Source organism: Trypanosoma grayi (genome assembly GCF_000691245.1).
Source record: "Trypanosoma grayi strain ANR4 Tgr_11_V1, whole genome shotgun sequence".
Taxonomy (NCBI): domain Eukaryota; phylum Euglenozoa; class Kinetoplastea; order Trypanosomatida; family Trypanosomatidae; genus Trypanosoma; species Trypanosoma grayi.
Window position 1 is genome coordinate 46,451 of NW_008825630.1, and position 17,995 is coordinate 64,445.

At 51.1% G+C, this 17,995-nt stretch overlaps 9 protein-coding genes across 9 annotated transcripts; all 9 read left to right on the forward strand.

Moving 5' to 3' along the window:
- Window positions 1-513: 513 nt before the first annotated feature.
- Window positions 514-2,511, forward strand: DQ04_00111240 (DNA topoisomerase IB, large subunit; the record flags this gene model as incomplete). Its single annotated transcript, XM_009308186.1, has 1 exon — window positions 514-2,511. The coding sequence occupies one exon, from the start codon at window positions 514-516 to the stop codon at window positions 2,509-2,511; it is 1,998 nt and encodes a 665-aa protein (XP_009306461.1).
- Window positions 2,512-3,223: 712 nt separating this feature from the next.
- DQ04_00111250 (hypothetical protein) lies at window positions 3,224-6,070 on the forward strand (the record flags this gene model as incomplete). Its single annotated transcript, XM_009308187.1, has 1 exon — window positions 3,224-6,070. One exon carries the CDS (start codon window positions 3,224-3,226, stop codon window positions 6,068-6,070), a length of 2,847 nt encoding a protein of 948 aa, XP_009306462.1.
- Window positions 6,071-6,341: 271 nt separating this feature from the next.
- DQ04_00111260 (hypothetical protein) lies at window positions 6,342-7,766 on the forward strand (the record flags this gene model as incomplete). Its single annotated transcript, XM_009308188.1, has 1 exon — window positions 6,342-7,766. One exon carries the CDS (start codon window positions 6,342-6,344, stop codon window positions 7,764-7,766), a length of 1,425 nt encoding a protein of 474 aa, XP_009306463.1.
- Window positions 7,767-8,129: 363 nt separating this feature from the next.
- On the forward strand, window positions 8,130-9,266 carry DQ04_00111270 (hypothetical protein; the record flags this gene model as incomplete). The annotated part of the gene is made up of 1 exon (XM_009308189.1): window positions 8,130-9,266. The coding sequence occupies one exon, from the start codon at window positions 8,130-8,132 to the stop codon at window positions 9,264-9,266; it is 1,137 nt and encodes a 378-aa protein (XP_009306464.1).
- Window positions 9,267-9,693: 427 nt separating this feature from the next.
- DQ04_00111280 (hypothetical protein) lies at window positions 9,694-10,284 on the forward strand (the record flags this gene model as incomplete). The annotated part of the gene is made up of 1 exon (XM_009308190.1): window positions 9,694-10,284. One exon carries the CDS (start codon window positions 9,694-9,696, stop codon window positions 10,282-10,284), a length of 591 nt encoding a protein of 196 aa, XP_009306465.1.
- A 312-nt stretch (window positions 10,285-10,596) lies between these two features.
- On the forward strand, window positions 10,597-11,799 carry DQ04_00111290 (hypothetical protein; the record flags this gene model as incomplete). Its single annotated transcript, XM_009308191.1, has 1 exon — window positions 10,597-11,799. One exon carries the CDS (start codon window positions 10,597-10,599, stop codon window positions 11,797-11,799), a length of 1,203 nt encoding a protein of 400 aa, XP_009306466.1.
- Window positions 11,800-12,081: 282 nt separating this feature from the next.
- On the forward strand, window positions 12,082-13,461 carry DQ04_00111300 (putative ruvB-like DNA helicase; the record flags this gene model as incomplete). Its single annotated transcript, XM_009308192.1, has 1 exon — window positions 12,082-13,461. One exon carries the CDS (start codon window positions 12,082-12,084, stop codon window positions 13,459-13,461), a length of 1,380 nt encoding a protein of 459 aa, XP_009306467.1.
- A 394-nt stretch (window positions 13,462-13,855) lies between these two features.
- DQ04_00111310 (hypothetical protein) lies at window positions 13,856-14,809 on the forward strand (the record flags this gene model as incomplete). The annotated part of the gene is made up of 1 exon (XM_009308193.1): window positions 13,856-14,809. One exon carries the CDS (start codon window positions 13,856-13,858, stop codon window positions 14,807-14,809), a length of 954 nt encoding a protein of 317 aa, XP_009306468.1.
- Window positions 14,810-15,019: 210 nt separating this feature from the next.
- Window positions 15,020-17,770, forward strand: DQ04_00111320 (putative peroxisome biogenesis factor 1; the record flags this gene model as incomplete). Its single annotated transcript, XM_009308194.1, has 1 exon — window positions 15,020-17,770. One exon carries the CDS (start codon window positions 15,020-15,022, stop codon window positions 17,768-17,770), a length of 2,751 nt encoding a protein of 916 aa, XP_009306469.1.
- Window positions 17,771-17,995: the final 225 nt, after the last annotated feature.

Consider the following 17,995-nt stretch of genomic DNA (forward strand, 5'->3'; position numbering starts at 1 on the left):
TTTTTTTTTTTTTGGGGGGGGGTGTATGTCTGTGCGCCTATCTCTGTGTCTGTCTCTGTGTGTGCGATTATGCCCCGTGGCATAATGGTGGTGGTTTATGGAGAGGTATGGGGCCTGGCTTCGTATTTAAGTTGATCCTGGCCTCTCGTTTCTGGTTTACTGTGGTCATATATCACTGCCACCAGTGGCCAACAATCGAAGGTTGAATGGCATTGCTTTCAGTAGATTAACTGTGATTGTGAGGCGTTAACTGCGCCCCTTCGTTGCGGATGTGTCTCTCTGTTGTGAGTAATAATCTCTGTGCGTTTAGAGGTGTCTTAACTCACTCATTCCTACTTACTGGGAGATGGCAAGCTTGGTGGTGCTTTGCAGTTGCTGGTGTAGCTTGTAAGACTAATCTTTCTGATTCCTATGTTCTTTCCTTTCTTCATTTATTACTTTGCTTGTCTGATCAATCGTGATGTGTACGTGAGTGTGTTTCGGCGGGCACGCCTAAAAGACACGGTGGGAGTGATGCCGAAGAAGGAGGAAAAGGCGGTAAAAAAAGACGTGGTGGTAAAGGAGGAAGACAGCAACGCTGACACCAGCGAGAATGAAGAGGAACTCAATTGGTGGGAGCAGGAAAACGTCCACTTCACCACAAAGGGCGAGAAGCGGTGGGACACGTTGTGCCATAACGGCGTCATGTTCCCGCCGGAGTACAGGCCCCACGGCCTCCCCATCTACTACGAAGGCCGTGAATTCAAGATGACACCAGAGGAGGAGGAAGTGGCGACGATGTTTGCTGTGATGCGGGAGCATGACTATTACCGAAATGAAATATTTCGCCGCAACTTCTTCCACAGCTGGCGGGAGATACTTGATAAGCGCAAGCACCCAATTCGACTCCTGGAGCTGTGCGACTTTGAGCCTATCTACCAGTGGCACCTGCGTGAGCGTGAGAAGAAACAAAACCGCACTCGGGAGGAAAAGAAGCAGCTGAAGCTCGAAGCGGAGGCGGATGCGGAACCGTACAAGTGGTGCTACTGGGACGGCAAGAAGGAGCAGGTGGCAAACTTCCGCGTGGAGCCACCAGGGCTCTTCCGCGGGCGTGGGCAGCACCCAATGATGGGAAAGCTGAAAAAGCGCGTTCGGCCCGAGGATATCACGATCAACATAGATGAGTTCTCGCCCATCCCCGAGCCGCCTGCTGGGCACCGCTGGAAGGAAGTGCTCCACGATCACAACGTGACATGGCTCGCAATGTGGCGTGACTCCATTATTGGCAACTTCAAGTACGTCATGCTCGCACCGTCGTCAACGATTAAGGGTCAGTCGGATATGCTTAAGTTTGAGAAGGCCAGGCAGCTGAAGAACTACGTTGATGATATCCGCGCGTCTTATACCGAGGATTTCAACTCACGCGACGCAATGAAAGCCCAGCGCGCTGTGGCCACATATTTCATTGACAAGCTTGCGCTTCGTGTGGGTAATGAAAAGGGGTCCGACGAGGCTGACACGGTAGGCTGCTGCTCCCTTCGCGTGGAACACATTGAACTTAAACCCGGTCATGTAGTGAAGTTCGACTTTCTCGGCAAAGATTCGATCCGTTATGAGAATGAGGCCGTGGTACTTCCCCAGGTTTATGAACTGCTCCGCCGATTCACGAAAGGGAAGAAGCAACACCACGATATATTTGATTTAATTACACCCGCGGTGCTCAATGACCACCTGAAATCGTTCATGAGTGACCTAAGCGCGAAGGTATTTCGTACATACAACGCATCCATCACACTAGACCGCTGGTTCAAGGAGAAGCCAGTGCCACCGTCGTCCTCGTTGGCAGACAAACTCGCGTACTTCAACAAGGCCAATACCGAAGTTGCCATTCTATGTAACCATCAAAAGTCAATACCGAAGAACCACCGAAACACGATGCACCAGCTTACAACTAAATCAAGCTACACGCGCAGGATTATAGAGTCTCTCAAACGTGCCAAAGAGACGGCGCAGAAGAAGTCGTTGGAGCAGGCAGTAAAGGAGTTCTTCGCGGAGCAGGATGAGATGCAGTACAAATGGCTCGAGGCGTACGGCACGGAAGAGCAAAAGAAGGAATATGACGAGATCGTTAAGAACCGTGGTATGCCGCGCCTGAGGTCTTCCAGAACAAAATCAAGTTCCAACGGCTCTAAGGGTAAAGGCAAGAAGAGCCGCAGCGGCAGTAAGAGTAAGAGTAAGGGCGGAAAAAAGAAATCACAAAAGTCCACAAGATCTTCTACCAAGAAAAGCTCAGGGAATTCGAAGAAGTCACCAGCCACAAAACGGAACAGTAGAAATGCGAAGAAGGAAGAAACTGACTCCGACGATGATGACGATGTGCCGCTCTCCACCATTCTGGCGAAGGCGAGCAGCGGCAGCAGCAACACTGCAACAAAGGTTGAAAGGAAAGGTGTGAAGCGTGGCCGCAACGGGAACCCTGCGGTGAAAGCAGAAGAAAGCGATGATGACGTTCCCATCAGTGCGCTGTGCTAAGAGCTGTGTGGTGCGAAGTCTCTCTGAGGTCTGTTGTTCGTCACTGTCTGACAAATGAGCTGTACACACTGGAAATTAGCAACTGGGTGGGCGAAGAGGAGCAAATAAAATTGGGAGAGCTAGAAAAGGGTTACTTTTTCAAAGATGCACCCCAATTATTATGGAGAGGTTCTTCGTGTATATATTTATATTTGTGCGTGATTATTGTTGTTGTTGTTGTTGTTGGTCACATCTTATTCATCGTGTTGACGACAGCGTGGATGTTTGGGGTGGAGGAGAAAGAAAGAACAAAAAAGCTTAAATTGTGTCCACCTGTGTGGAAGAGAACAAAGCATTCATAATATAATGTTCCATTGATACAGTGTAGGTGTAACGGAGCTGCTTCAAAAAGGATGCGAGAAGAAGTAAGAAGGTCCACGTGGATCATTAGGTGGTGCTTCCTCCCTTATATATAAACCCGACCGCTTTCACCGGAGGTGTATGCAAATTACATCTGTTTCTGTTGAGCTTTATAAATGCGGGTTTTTTGGGGATCTGTTGTGTTTTTCATTCTTATTACACATGGCAATATAGTGCGAGCGTGTTGCGCACGCATACCACTCTGTATAGATACACACACACAAACAGAGGTGGGGAAGGGGAGAGGGGTTGAGAGAGAGAAAAAGGCACATAAACTGTGAGGCTTCCTATCCAATTTGAAGAGTGGTGAAGAATGCGGCTCTCTAGGCGCCTCCAGATTAGTCCTGATGTCATCGACTCGAGCCTCAAGCGCCTGAACTGCGTCTCGCAGGACATCGTCGAGATCGACATTCACCCGACGGTGCTGTCGTTACTCTCAACCGCTGCGCCTGATGAGGTGCGTCGCGCCGTGGCGGAACTTCCGCCACACGACGCGGCGAAAGAGGACGACTTAGACTTCAACAGTGCTGGAATGAACACCGCGCTGGCGTTTTCCCTCCACACAGTGCTGCTCTCCCGCAACCGGCTCACGAGTCTTCTAGGCATCATACAGTTTCGAAGCACAGTGCGGCTCTCCCTATTGGGCAACAAGGTGCAGCGCATTGAGGACTGCGAAGCACTCTCGCTTTTGCCGTCGCTGCAGTATCTCTCGCTTGAATTCAACCCTGTAACGTCACTGCCTCACTACCGCGGCCACATACTGCGCATCTGCTCGTGGCCGGAGTGCCTGCATCCGAAGAATTGCCGCCTAAAGAAACTGGACACCCGTCCTGTCCTCCCAGCTGAGGTGGAGCGGGCCGCGCAGTGTCTCCAGCGCGAGAAGGTCACTATGGGGGAACTTGTCCATCGCATGCGTTTCTTAGCATTGCTGACAGAGGCGGAGCAGCGGATAGCGCTGCACCACGAGCTGCGCCGCCGTGGTTTCATACTGCAAGATCCCGTTGTAAGTCTAACGGTTGAGAACGTTGTCACGCGGTGTTCAGCGCAGCTGTTATCCTTGGTCGACGTGAGCGCTGCCACGCACCTGGCACGGCGCCTCATGGGCGGGAGGTGCCGACTGTGCGCCACATCCTCTGCAACAGCACCCAACACCGTTGAGAACTCACTTGTCGGTGACACCCCATCTGACGCAGACATGTCACGTGTGGCCGCATCGTTCAGTCACTCACTCTCAAGCTCCAACTTCATATCGCTGCGTAACCCCAATAAGGCTGCACTCACCGCTTTCTGCAAGGATTGGTCAAAGGATGTCTTCCGTCGCGTCATGGCGTCCCTCGACCACCACATCTGTGCCCTCCTCCTCAGCATCGCTCACGCACTTGATGAGGAGCTGACGGTGATGGACGTGGACCACCTGAATAAGCTGTGGTTCATGCAGGTCGCGAAGGTAGATGCGTGGAGTTTTCACCAGCGGCAGAAACATAACAACACCCCTATCGTAAACAGGAAGCCTTCCCCGAATCCAGCCAAGAAAGGGAAGGTGCACAGCGGGATGCATTACATGACGGACTTGACGCAAGAGGAGCTTGTGCGCATCGCGCTGAGCCCCGGCGTGCACGCTGATGCAGGGACTGATAAAGATGCCGCGTCTCTGTGCGGCATTTCGCCCATCGCCCAACGGGCGGTGGAGCGTGAAGACGTCGTCGCCACGCACGACTCGAAAGAGTCCAGTTGCCACGTGCTAGAGTTCTCGTGGCACGAGTTGCACCGCATGAACGGGGACGTCGCTGCAATGAGATGCGCCGAGGTAAATGGGAAGCAGGAGGAGGGAGAGGAGGATGCACGCGCAAGCGACAAGGTGTCCGTCGAGACGCCACGCGAGGCGCCTGTCCCGTTCCCCACGTTGGGGCAGAAGGAACAAGCACGGGGGAAGGAGCTGCTCTTTGTTCTGCACCGCCGTCTGAAGCAGCGTGTCCTGTACAAGTGGCAGGTGAGGGCGTGGCATAGACGGCAGAACACACTCTGCGCGGCGTTTATTCAAAAACGGCTCGCGGGCCTTCTTGCGGTTTCACTCCCAACGCCGTACGCCATCACCACCACGCTGCAGCTTCTCCCACGGACGGAGCGGAAACGTGTACTGTTTCGATTGTGGCGCGAGCAGGCGCGAATATCGTACGCCCCCAGGTCATTTCGTCTCGGACAGCTTCTCATGCGATGGAGGTGGCGTACGTATGAGCAACAGAGCATAAACACCGTTGCGGCGAGCCGTCGTGCGAGGATGTTGGTTGAAACGTGGAGTCGCTGGTGTGAAATGCTGCGTAGTCGCATCGCGGCGGCAAAATACCGCTCGAACAATCACTCAGCAAAGGTAGAAGAAGTGACAGCAGGGGCGACACCTCTGGTTACAGTTGCGGCTTCCACCACCAGTAGAAGCAGGAGCAGCGGGAACGATGGCTTGGTGCCGGAACCTAAGATGTCCGCACCGGGCGGTCCTAGGCGCTCCACTCCAGATGCCAGGACGGTTTCAGAGCAGCTGCATGGCTCTTGCGCTGTGTGGTCGCAGTCGAGGGCCGCGACGGACATGACGCCTGGCCTAACATGCAGCTCGAAACCCTCCGTTGAAGCCATCGCCGCTGCCGCTGTTGCTGCTGCTCCTACTGCTACTGCTGTCACCACCGACGACGCGATGCGTTCCCTTCACGCCGAGTCAACGCCTGGAGTCGTAGCCCGTCTCTCACTACCGATGATGACACCATGTGCCGATGCATCGCCGCAGATACGGCTACCGCCGCCCCCTTCGTTCGACAAGGCAACGCAAGCAGAAGTGCCGCTTCCTTCGCTCGACGACCTCGCACGGGAATACAAAGATGCTGTGCGTGCCGAGGCGGAAGAAGTGGTTGCGGCGATGCAGGCAGATCGCGTGCGTCTTGTTGATCGTGTGATTGCGCTGGAGCAGCGGGCGAACGAAGAGGCGGTGCGAGTGAAGCACCGCAATGAAGAGATACGAGACCTCAGGCAGAAGCTGACTGCAATGACGCTGCGCGAGGAGTGCATGAAGTCGACCATTACCGACTACAAGCGCGAGGTGGAGCATATGAGAGCTGTTGTGGAGGCCCTGCGTGCGGAGCGGAGAGAGGTTTTGCGCCCAATTGTACGGTAAGAGGTCGGGTTGCGTCCAACATAGAGAGGGAGATCATGAGGACGTCACAAGGGAAACGGTGGTGTCGTGCTGTCTCCTTCACAGCTTTGTCCCATGCACTTGTATGGTGTCTTCTACTCTTGCGTAGTCGCTTCCTGTGTCTCTCTCTTTCTCTCGCTTGCTCTATCATTCACCCATGCATTTAGTGAGTCAACGTTCTCTTGTTCATTTTTGTTGTTGTTGTTTTGCCTTTATCATTGTAATAGAGTGTATTTCTCTTTCCGAAGGAAAGATGTTTGGTGGTGGTGAAGAGTACTTCCGCGAGCCCCCGTCGATCGATCGCGACACACTGCGGCACTTTGCGTTGCTCTGTGCCCGCCTCCGCACAGCGGAGAAGCCGGGCAAGAAGACGGTGACGGAATGTGTTGAGTTGGCCCGTGGCGTGGGTGACAACGAAATGGCCTTTGAGCTTGTCGTTGGCGTGCTCTTCCGTCACATCAAGTCATGGACGGGAAACAAGCAGTTGACATGCTGGTACGTCTTGGACAAGTTGTGCAAAGAGGACCGTGACAAGTACGGTTACACTGCGGGCAAGTACATCCTTGAGATTGGTCGGGACTACATCCCTTACGAAGATCCCGTTCTTGGCCCCAAGTACGAGAGCCTTGTGGAGCACTGGGAGGGTGTCTTTCCACGGCACGTGGTGGATGCTCTCTGGTTAGCGAAGAAGGACCGTCTGTGGGCATGCGCACACCCCGCAGAGGTGTTGCAGCAAAAGGAAGAGGAAGAGCAGCAGTGGAAGGCGGAGGAGATGGCACTGGAGGATGAGGAAGGCCTGAATGATTACGGACAGCCATGCATGGACTACCTGCAGGGTCGTTGCTTTTGGGGTGATGCCTGTCGTTTGTATCACCCCCCAGGGGAGGAGGGAACGATGCCGCTCGAGTGCCGCCTGGGAGACTGGAAGTGCCCCTCTTGCGGGGCCATCAATCGTCATTTCCAGCGGCGTTGCTCGAGTTGCGTGAAGGAGAAGCCACAATACAAGAAGGCACGGAAGCCAACCACGGAAGAGGCCATGTTGTCGTCCCCGGACCCAAACGTGTACGCTGTGATTCGCCGGCAGTTCGGCTACGACCCTAACGTTGAGGAAGAGGCGGTGGTGCATTGGAGAACCCGCTTGGGCGACACACCCATCGACACCTACAAGAAGGAGAGAGCTGCGGCTTATCGTGTGCGTATTCTCGGAAAGCCACCAATGTCAGAGATGGAGGAGCGTATGAAGTCGCAAAAAAATTACCCTGATGTCGACATTGGTCCTCCCGACGAAGCTTTTGAAGCCAATGGGGCCGAAGTACATAAGGTGACGGAGTCGCTAGTGCCTGCTGGCACGGCTTCAGCTAGTGCCGTGGGGCTGCTTGCCCAGACAATTATTGAACGCGGAGCACGAGACCCAAAACTGCCCCAGTTGCTAAGCGAACTCGTACAGTATGTGAAGCAGGTTGCGGGAGACAGTGCAGTACGGCTGACGACGACACAAGGAGAGGCACTCTTGACAGCATGTAAGATTGTCTTTTCGGCGTGGGGCGCGGATCGCGGTGCCAGGCCTTTTGTTCCGCCCTTCTTCAGGGACATGAGACACACAGAGGCCGCGTTGGGGCTGTCGGCGGAGCAGCAGGAACAGCTGACATCCATGACGGGAGAATTCCGTACAAATTGACAGTGAAGGGTTTGTGCACAATAGCCGTTTGGTGTGTAAAGCTATTTCGACAAATAAGAATTTCGCTCTCACACACTGCTCACCCTCCCTCTCTATCTATGTGGGTGTTTGTTTCTGTTTCTCATGCTGGAACTCCTCTCAAAGAGTTAACAAGAAAATCCGTGAGGCCCACGGGGCAAACCCCTAACTCTACTGGAAGACAATTTAAGAACTATACAGTGATGTGAGCATTTTTGATTGCTCGTTGCTTATTGTTTTATTGACTGATTGCTTCCTTTTTTTTTCTTTATTTTGACAACAGTTCTCAAGCGATCTACTTTTTTTCCACACCAAAACTAATCTTCAAGACCAATAACAGCAAAAATGTCTACCATCATGATGGTTGAGTCCGTCTTCTTTGGAAGCAGCAGGAAGGCAAAGGATAATAAGCTTATTACCACACCTGAGGTGAGTGAGAATCAAGCTCATCAGGACAACTGCATGGTGATTGCGCTCCAAAAAGAAATACAGGAACGATTGGAAAATGAAGTCGAGGCCAAGGTGATCTGCCTTCCCATATGCGAAGAGCCGCGTTCCACACGCTGGATGTTTGAAGGTAAGGGAGATTCTCTTTTTGTCAACGACTCCATCTCTGTTCATCACTTCACCAACGCAAAGGGGGAGATCACTCGGCGTGTTGTCATTCTCTATCCCATGACATTCAATCGCCGTGGTGAGCTGCCCAAGTTCCAGTTCCTCAACAAGCTCGACAGAAAGCTGAGAGAGCAAAAGGACAATGCCTTGGAGCTCGTGGACCTCCGCGACTTCGAAAAGCAGGACAAGATCCTGGAGGGACTTGGCGCACTAAACTTCTCTTACAATGGTGAGTTTGTGTACATGGCGCTCTCTGGTCGCAGCAATGTTGAGGTCCTCGACGTTGTTTGCAGTCGCGATAACCTCAACATTCCAGAGAACAAGCGGTTTGTCTTCACCGCCGTTCTGCCCCGGCATCCCAAAGAGGATGAGATGGAAGCTGGCGAGGACGTTTTGTGCCACACCAGTCTTGCTGGCTGGTGCGGCAAAGGCATCTGCGCATGGGGCTTTTCGTGCCTGCGCTTCGCCACAGAGGAGGAGCAGGAGGCCTTCTACCACCACTTGGAAGTGACGTACAAGAAGATCATCAACCTCAGTGAGAAAGAAATTCGTGCCTTTGCAGGTAATGCGTATGAGCTCGCGATGCGTAAGGGTGGCGAGGAACGCCGTGTACTTTGTATCTCGGAATCCGCCTTTAAGTCTCTCAGTTATCGCAATGCGAATGCCTTCGAGGAATGGTACGGGCGCGAGAACATCTTCATTTTCTACGCGGATGTCCTTGAACGTCGCACGGGCAAGTCGATTCGGTCTCTCATTTCAGTGCCTGTCACGCACGGCAAGGTTCTTCCAATCTCCAGTGAAAAGAGCGCAATGGAGTTGGCGCGTGTCGATGAGAAGGATGCCCCATCTGCTCTGTTGCGCCGTTGACACGTGTTGCCCTCTCACACAAGGACACATATACACCCCTGTTCCCTACAAGAAGCTATACAACAAGCACAAAAACCAGTTCATGGATTGGATAGTGTATAGGTTTTCTAATTAACAGTAATTTTTATGGAAGAAAAGAACGAAATATAGGCAAGCACAGGTGAAGAGGGAACTGTAATTTTTGTCAATGGCAACAACGAAATAAAGATGTATTTATCCTTTTTCTATGTATTTCGATGTAGGGATTGCGCGGTTGTTTGATTTGCATAGCCATCCGAAAGGGTGGTGCATATATATTTGTATGCATCCGCAATGTGTCTGTCCTGTTTTGTGGTGCTATGCACTGTACGTTTCCCTCTTTTTTCTCTGAGTCTTCTTATCTGCTGTATGTATTTGTGATACCTATTAGTTCATTCCGTGTGGTGTGATGTCGGTAACACCCAATGATGATATCGTGGAGATCAGTCAGCGTTGCGACTTCCTTCGCACGGCGTTGCGTGACGCGCCAGACGATGTGAAGATTATCCCTGAACGAAAGTACTCGTACCTTTGCGAGATGAGCGGAGAGCGGCCCAACCTTGTATTCCTGCGCTTCAGTCAGGGTACATATGGCGGTAGCTTGGACCTGCACCGCTCGTACCTTAGCCAGCGGGCGTTCCTGCCGATCCTCTTCACGTTGCCACTGTGTCCGTGGCTTGAGCACATCAACCTCCGCGAGGAGCGGCTCACCACCACGCTCATTCAGCTCCTGTGTGAAGCACTGCAAGACCTCCCATGTCTGACGACAATCGATGTATCAGGGAACCCATTTGGCTCCTTCGGTGTGCAGGCGCTCCTCCGGCTGGTGCAGCGGAACCGCAGTATTGTGGATTGTCGTGTTGATGGCGTGCAGTGTGTTGGGGCGTTTCTGCGCCGACTCCACATGGCATGCGAGCGCAACATGGAGGACGCAGAGTTATCGGAGGACGAGTCGTTTCGATCATCAAGCACGCCCTCAGCTGTGGAGTTCACAGTGTGACGGATCACTGGCGTGTAGGTGAGTGAGTGAGTGAGTGAAGCCAAATTTGGTGTGGTGAAGAACATAAACGATGAAGGCCGAGTTGCAATGTAAAGTATTTCACCCTCTGGGCTTGTCCTTTTTCTCTTGTTCTCGGGGAATTAAAACAAAAAAAAAATGAAACTGATGGAGAGGCCTCTTATGCTTGCGCCTAGGAGGTTGCAATGCTTCCCCCACCCCGACACGTCTGATTTTGCGTCCCCATGTGCTCTACTCAGGCGACCGGAGAGAAGGAAAGAAAATACTAGGGGTCGGCAACAGTAAAAACACGTCATGAGGCGGCTCTTGGCATTCAGTACGTACGCGCTGAGGGTATCACCACCTCTGGTGTGTGTGCCACCACGTGCTGCCGTTGTTGTTGTCCCTCGTTTCTGCAGCACGCAGTCGCCCCCCAAAACAGATTTCACTGCAGAGGAGTTGCACAAGTCTGCATTGGAATTCTTTGAGCGTGGAGACTACGTTAATGCAATTAAACAGTGGGAAACGGTAGTGGCATCGCAGGATCACACTGAAAGCAACAGCCCCACATTGATGAACTGTCTAAACAACTTGGCGTGTGCATATGGCGAGATTGGCAATCACTCCAAAAAGCTTCAGCTTCTCGAACGTTCCCGTGATATGGTGAAGAAGATCTACGGTGCAGACCACCCGCAGTACGGCATGGTCCTCTACAATATGGCTTGCGCCTACGAGGATATGGGCCGCTACCAAGAGATGGAGGAACTTCTTCTTCAATCACTTGCCATTCACGAGCAGAAGTTCCACCCAAAGCACGCCAAGGTGGGACGTGTACTCCTCCTGCTTGCCGAGGCATATGGACACCTAGGTAAATATGAAGCTCAGCTACAGGTGGCGGAGCGGGCCCTCGACATTGTGCGCCGTCATTGTGGGCCAGAGCATATGCAGACTACCATTGCCATGCTGACGCTTTCAAGGGCATGCGGAGCGAACGGCAACCAGGCGAGACGCCTGCAGCTCGCCCAGCAGTCATATGACATCCAGGAAAAGAAGTTGGGGGCCATGAATCCGCAATTGGCGCTGACACTCATGGAATTGGCGGATGTGCACGGCGCAAACGGGAATCATTTTCACAAGAAGGAGCTCTTAGAGAAGGCCATTGAGGTGCAGAAGAGGGCGTTTGGCACCCAACATACACACCTCATCGCGACGTATACAGCGCTTGGTGATGCCTATGGTGAATTAGGTGACAAGGAGAATCAGGCGGCTTACTACCGCGAAGCGCTGAACGTCGCACGGCAACGATACAGGGGACGCCACATTTCTATTGGTATGTCTGCCACTAAATGTGCACGGGGGTATCTGCGCATCGGAATGGTTAAAGAGGCGAAGGCTCTGTTGGAAGAGGCACGAAGTATCATTGACGGCAATGTGTCGGAGATCCACCCCGCCGCAGTTGACCTTCGCGATACACTTGAAGAACTGACGAAGATTACCAGTGAAAGGGAGGACGTCTGAGAGAGTGCGTGTGTGTGTTTAGTAGCTAGCTAGTGGTTTGCTACTGCCGCCACACACGGATACACATAAACTTTTTTTTCACATTCTTCGGTCGGTCACACTCTCCATGTAGGCTTCTGGTGTTCGAAAGGAGTCTGTTATATGTTACTCGCTTCCATTTCCTCAAAACATTCTATTTTATTGTTCTTTCTCTCTTTGTGCTTGTTTCGTTCTGTTATTTTTTTTTGTGTTTTTGAACGCTTCAGTGTGTAAAGAAGAAAAAAGCAAGGCGCGCACGCGGGGATGTCCGGTATTAAGATTGAGGAGGTTATCTCCACCACCAAACGACAGCGCGTGGCGGCCCACAGCCACGTGAAAGGGCTTGGTCTCGACGCTGAGGGCGTGGCAAAGCCGATGGCTGATGGCTTTGTGGGGCAGACGAAAGCACGCGAAGCAGCTGGCATCGTTGTAGAGCTCACGCGGTCCAAGAAGATGGCGGGTCGTGCGTTGCTCTTCGCTGGCCCACCAGGAACAGGCAAGACGGCGCTGGCACTCGGTATTGCGAAGGAATTGGGACCCAAGGTGCCATTCTGCCCTATGGTCGGCAGCGAAGTGTATAGTGCCGAGGTGAAAAAGACGGAGGTGCTGATGGAGAACTTCCGCCGGGCGATTGGGCTGCGTATCAAGGAGCAAAAGGAGGTATACGAGGGTGAGGTCACGGAGCTGCGGGCCGAGGAGACAGATAACCCTCTGGGGGGTTACGGCAAGTCTATCTCCCATGTTATTGTGACGCTCAAGTCTGTCAAGGGATCGAAACAGCTCAAGTTGGACGCCGCAATCTACGAGAGCTTAGAGAAGGAGAAGGTCTCGGTTGGCGATGTTATTTACATTGAGAGCAGCACCGGGGCGGTTAAGCGAGTTGGGCGTTCTGATGCCTATATTGGTGATCATGACCTGGAAGCAGACGAGTACGTCCCCTTGCCGAAGGGTGATGTGCATAAGAAAAAGGAGATCATTCAAGACGTGACGCTTCATGACCTTGACGCCGCTAACGCCAAACCGAACCAGGGACAGGACGCACTTTCTATTGTAAGCAGTATGATGAAACACAAAAAGACGGAAATCACAGAGAAGCTTCGGCAAGAAATTAACAAGGTTGTGAACAAGTACATTGACCAGGGGGTGGCGGAGTTGGTTCCTGGAGTATTGTTCGTTGATGAGGTGCATATGCTAGACATTGAGTGTTTCACATTCCTGAACAAGGCGCTGGAGTCGACGCTGGCTCCTGTGGTAATATTCGCCACAAACAGAGGAAGCTGCCGTATCCGGGGAACGGACGTTCGGTCACCTCACGGTATTCCCACTGATCTTCTTGACCGTCTGCTCATTGTGCGCACAACCAACTATAGCATTGAGGAGGTTGTCTCCATTGTCGATATTCGTGCTCAAGTAGAGGGTGTAAAGGTTTCAGATGCATCGCTTGAGCTTCTTGGACAAATTGGGGACCGCACCTCGCTTCGCTACGTGGCACAGCTATTGACGCCTGCGCTTATCATTGCTGAGACGAACGGCCGATCTGTTATTGAGGTTGAGGATGTGCAACTGGTTGATGGATTATTTAAGGATGCTAAAGCTTCAGCGCAGCTTCTTCACGAACACGCAGATGACTACGTGTACCAATAGAAAAACAACGGCACCGTGTTGACGTGTGTAGGGAGAAATGAAGAATCTGCGGAGGTGGGCTCTAATGTGATGTATAAACTTTACCACCGAGAAAATGCACACGACTAGGACTAAGACTATTGTTTACATATTCTCATATTTATATATAGATATAACAAAAACCAAGGCGGCTCCTGTGAGATTTCGGGGGGAAAATTCTTACCGTCTTGGTTTCTGAGACACTGTATTTGTGTGTCTGTAATGGGTATATGTGTTTGCTGATTGTTTTTTCCCCTTTAGTGATTTCCCCCTTGTCTCTCTCTTTCTCTATCTCTATCTCTGTGTGTGGCTTCTTGCTTAGTGGAAAGTGGCCGTCCCTCTCCCACTATCGGTGGAGTGTAGGTGGGGAGCAGGCATGGAATTTCATTGCCGTGACGGCCCTCCACGGCGCTTTTATTGCGCCAACAGAGAGACGTACAGGGGAGTGTGGCCCTGTGTCGTTGGGCGACGAGTGCCCGCCGCACGCTCGCTATTTCGATGGGCCGCACGAAATGGTGCCGCAGTTCATTGTGCATTGAGGTTGCACCTTCACAAGGGCCGTGGTTGTTGTTTGCGCGCCACGCGGAGTATTCCGATCGGGCATACACTTGTCTCTGTTCCTCTCGCACTTTCTCTCGCAGCTGCGCCACACAGCGAGCGGGCCAACTTTGCCCATCGGTGGGATCCATTGGAGGAGCTCACCTCGGTGGTGGCGCGTGAGCTGCACAATCCCCGTGGATTTTTCCGTCGCTACCTCGAGTTTTTGCATGATGTCTACTACGATGATGATAATGACGATCTTGGCGCTGACATACACACGTGGCGCGCCTCATTGCGAGAGGAAATTGACACCTTGTACATGGGTAATTCTCCGCTTTCTTATGGAGTCCCGAACGCGCCATTTTTACCGAAGAACAGCCTTTCGTCTGCTTCGCAGCGAGTTGAGTGGGTGCGTCTGCATTATCTTCTTCGGCAAATCGAGCAGACCCTGCCGCACTTTGCAGCAAAATCGGCGGTGTGGGCTATGTCGATGGTCCTTTCCCGCGCACTCTCCGACGACCAAGGGGGTCTGGCGCTGTACCCTATCATTGATTTCTGCCTGCATAGCTTTGAACCGAACACTGTGGTGCGACTGACGCATCCTGCGTCTGCGCAACATAAAGAATTTGGTGTGGGCTGGCATGACACCGAGCAGCCGTGTGCGCACCTCGTGACGCGGCATGCGATAGAGGCGGGCGAAGCGCTCACACTAACGTACTGCCCACGCCGTGTTTTCTCTACAGAGGATGCAGAGTACTGGAAGTTGAAGTGGGGTTTTGTGCCTGAATGAGTGGTATTTGTTTTTGTTAAACACGGTTTTTGACCTTGTTCATTCTCAAAACACTGGGTAACAAAGAATTGCTTAAAGAGCTGGTGTATGCAGATTGTACCTTCTTGGCTATGTATATACGTATGTATGTATGTGTGTTTGTGTGTATTTTGCTTTCATTCTTGTGTTTTTTTCTATTTTTTAGTGCTTTCCTAATAATTCAAGAAACTTATGCAGCGTACTTCGTTTGAAGTGGTCTTTGACCCGTCTCGTACAGACTCGTTTGTCACGGTTTCAGCCAAGTTCATTGACAGCAGTCTCACTTCCTACTACGGTGGTAATGTCCCACCAGTGGTGCCACTCCAGCTCTCCGATGGTAAAAAAAAAGTCTATGTAGGGTGCCTGACGGGTCGGCCACACAATTTACAGACTTTTAAATTATTCATACCTATTGTTCTTGGTGAGGATATGGGGTTAAAGGGTGGTGAAATTGTACAGTGCGTACCTGTGTACAATCCCGCCAAGGCAGTTAGAGTCTTGGTATCTCCCGCTTCTGTGGATGATAGCGAAGTTGTGGAACAGAATGCTCTCCGGATTGAGGGCCAGCTGCTACGACATGTCCAGGTGGTATTCCCTGGTATGACTATCAGTGTCGTTGTCTTTGATGGCGCTCATGCGAAGGTCGTGGTCCAACGTATTGAAGATGCTCATGATCATGAGCTGAAAACTGGATGTGCTGTGATGATGGAAGGAACTGAATTTGTTATTGCCACTAAAAAGAGACAGGTCTCTCAGAGTGGGGAGGCACCAATGTGGACTATGTTGCGTTGTCATGCGCGGGCCCGTCATGAGCAAACAGCTGTAACGAAGACTGCGAATGCCGAGTTGTCACTTCTCGTCAGTCCAGTAACAGCAGAGCTTTACCATTGGAAAGAAGGTCAAATTGTTGGTTTTTTTGATCTCGCGCGCACTTCGCAACTTCTTGAAGGAAAGCAGATTACACCCTCCTTTCTACGGTCAAATGCCTGGAAAGCGCCTATTCAGTTAATTGATGGAATTCCGGATGGTGTGTGCTCGTGTGCTATTTTTGAGAAAGCTTCCAACTTGGTTGTTTTCCCAAATCCAGACGATAATGTGCCAAACGTCACAGAGAAGGATCTTGGAGCTGCTCTCTGTGGTAGTTCTTCACTCTTCCAAGCGAAGAGTCTCTTGTGCTACGAGGAAGTTGTGGCAGTGCATGGGGTTGCAGCTAGTGAACTTTTACGGCACTTGAAGACTTGGTTCACAAATATGAGGGAGCCAATATCTTGCAACTCTCTTGAAGGAAAAAATGGCAATGTTCTATTGTGCGGCGGGAATGGGTACGGTAAGACTACTGTTGTTGATGCTGTATTGGGCGAGCTTGATGATGTCCATGCATGTGCAGTTCAGTGCACATCTGATAAAAAGTTTTTGTCGTCCTTGCAAGAAGCTTTGGCAGAGTGTGTGATGAGTGCACCTTCTGTTCTCATCCTGGACAACTTTGATGTGGTGGCCCCACTGCAAAAGGAAGGATCGGTGACAGCTATTAGTGAGGCGACCAAGTCTATATTGGAAGATACACTGCGATACTTTAACAATGTCCTTACTCTTAATGGACAAAGCTCTGTAGTTATTGTGGCTACCTGTGGAAATCGTGAAGATGTTCACGAAAGTCTCCGCTCAGCAAGCTGTTTTGCCAAGGTGATTAAGCTTGAAGCATTGAATCGTAAAACACGGTTTACCTTGGTAAAACAACTTTTCCCAAATGAAACAATAGATGATGTGGAGAAGTTGAGTGCAATGATGGATAATTTTACACCATTCGACATCAAAAAAATATCTGTACGCATCAAGGCTTCTCTCCGGGATGGGAAATTATCTTCCGTAGATGCAGCAAAGGATGCAATAGTCTCTTTTACTCCATTATCCCACACTGGAATAAATTTTCTTAAGGGTGAAAAGGAATCGTTGGATTCGATTGGAGGCCTCTCTGCTGCAAAGAAGGTTTTATTTGACACACTGGTACTACCAATGAAGCACCCAGAACTTTTTGCACGGCTACCGTTGAAGACACGTAGTGGAGTTCTTCTTTATGGTCATCCAGGATGTGGGAAAACTTTTGTGGTTGAAGCTGTTGTGAATTCTGAGGGTTTAAATTGCATCGTCGTCAATGGACCCGAGGTTTTTGGGAAATATATTGGTCAAAGTGAACAGAAGATCCGTGACGTTTTTGAGCGAGCTCAGGCGGCTGCACCCTGTGTTGTTTTCTTTGATGAGTTCGATTCGGTGGCTCCACAGCGAGGTGTGGATAACTCGGGTGTAACGGATCGTGTCGTCAATCAGCTTTTGTGTTATCTGGATGGTGTGGAGGGGCGAAAAGATGTCTATGTGGTGGCTGCGTCGAGCCGTCCCGATCTCATTGATGCAGCCCTTCTTCGACCCGGTAGGTTAGACAAGGCTGTTCAATGTCCCATTCCATCATATGAAGAACGTTTGGAAATATTGATTAATTGTTTTAAGAAGGTTTCTGCAGAATTAACGCAAGAAGAGATGGAGGACATAGCAAGGCAAACGGTTAACTGGACCCCAGCGGATTTATCTGGCCTAGTGTCATTGGCAAACCTCCACGTGAGCCGACGCGTCATTGCTAAATTATCGCATGGTGGAAACGAAGTGGAGAATGCTGAAAGTGAATTCACTGTGGCCAATGTGGGGGGCGGGACGACGCGTGAAAAGGTTGAGGACGCCTTGAAACCCTTACTTAGTATCAAAAAGCAAAAACAGGTCCTTGACGTTGTCGCCCATATCGTCATGGAGGACGTTAAGAATGCGATGGCAGTTACGCGGCCTTCGCTCACTTCAAAAGACATTTTAAAGTACGAAAGAATTCATCGCATCTTTAGTGGGGAAAAGGCTGGCGACAACGCAATGGAGGTGGGGAAAAAACTGGCCTTGCAGTGAGACGCCACTCCCCCCTCCCTCAAAAAACAAAAAAAAAATTGGAGACGCTCCCATTCCATAAGTCTCTCTGCATGATTTTGTGCGTGTGCGTGGTGTTGTTCTGAAATGATAACTCTGATGTTTTTGTTTCATGTTAATCTGAATTCTTTCCCTTTATTTTCTCATTCTCTTCTTCTTTTAAAAAAAATTCTTCTTTCGTGTGCTTCGCTGTGCGTTTTTTTTTTT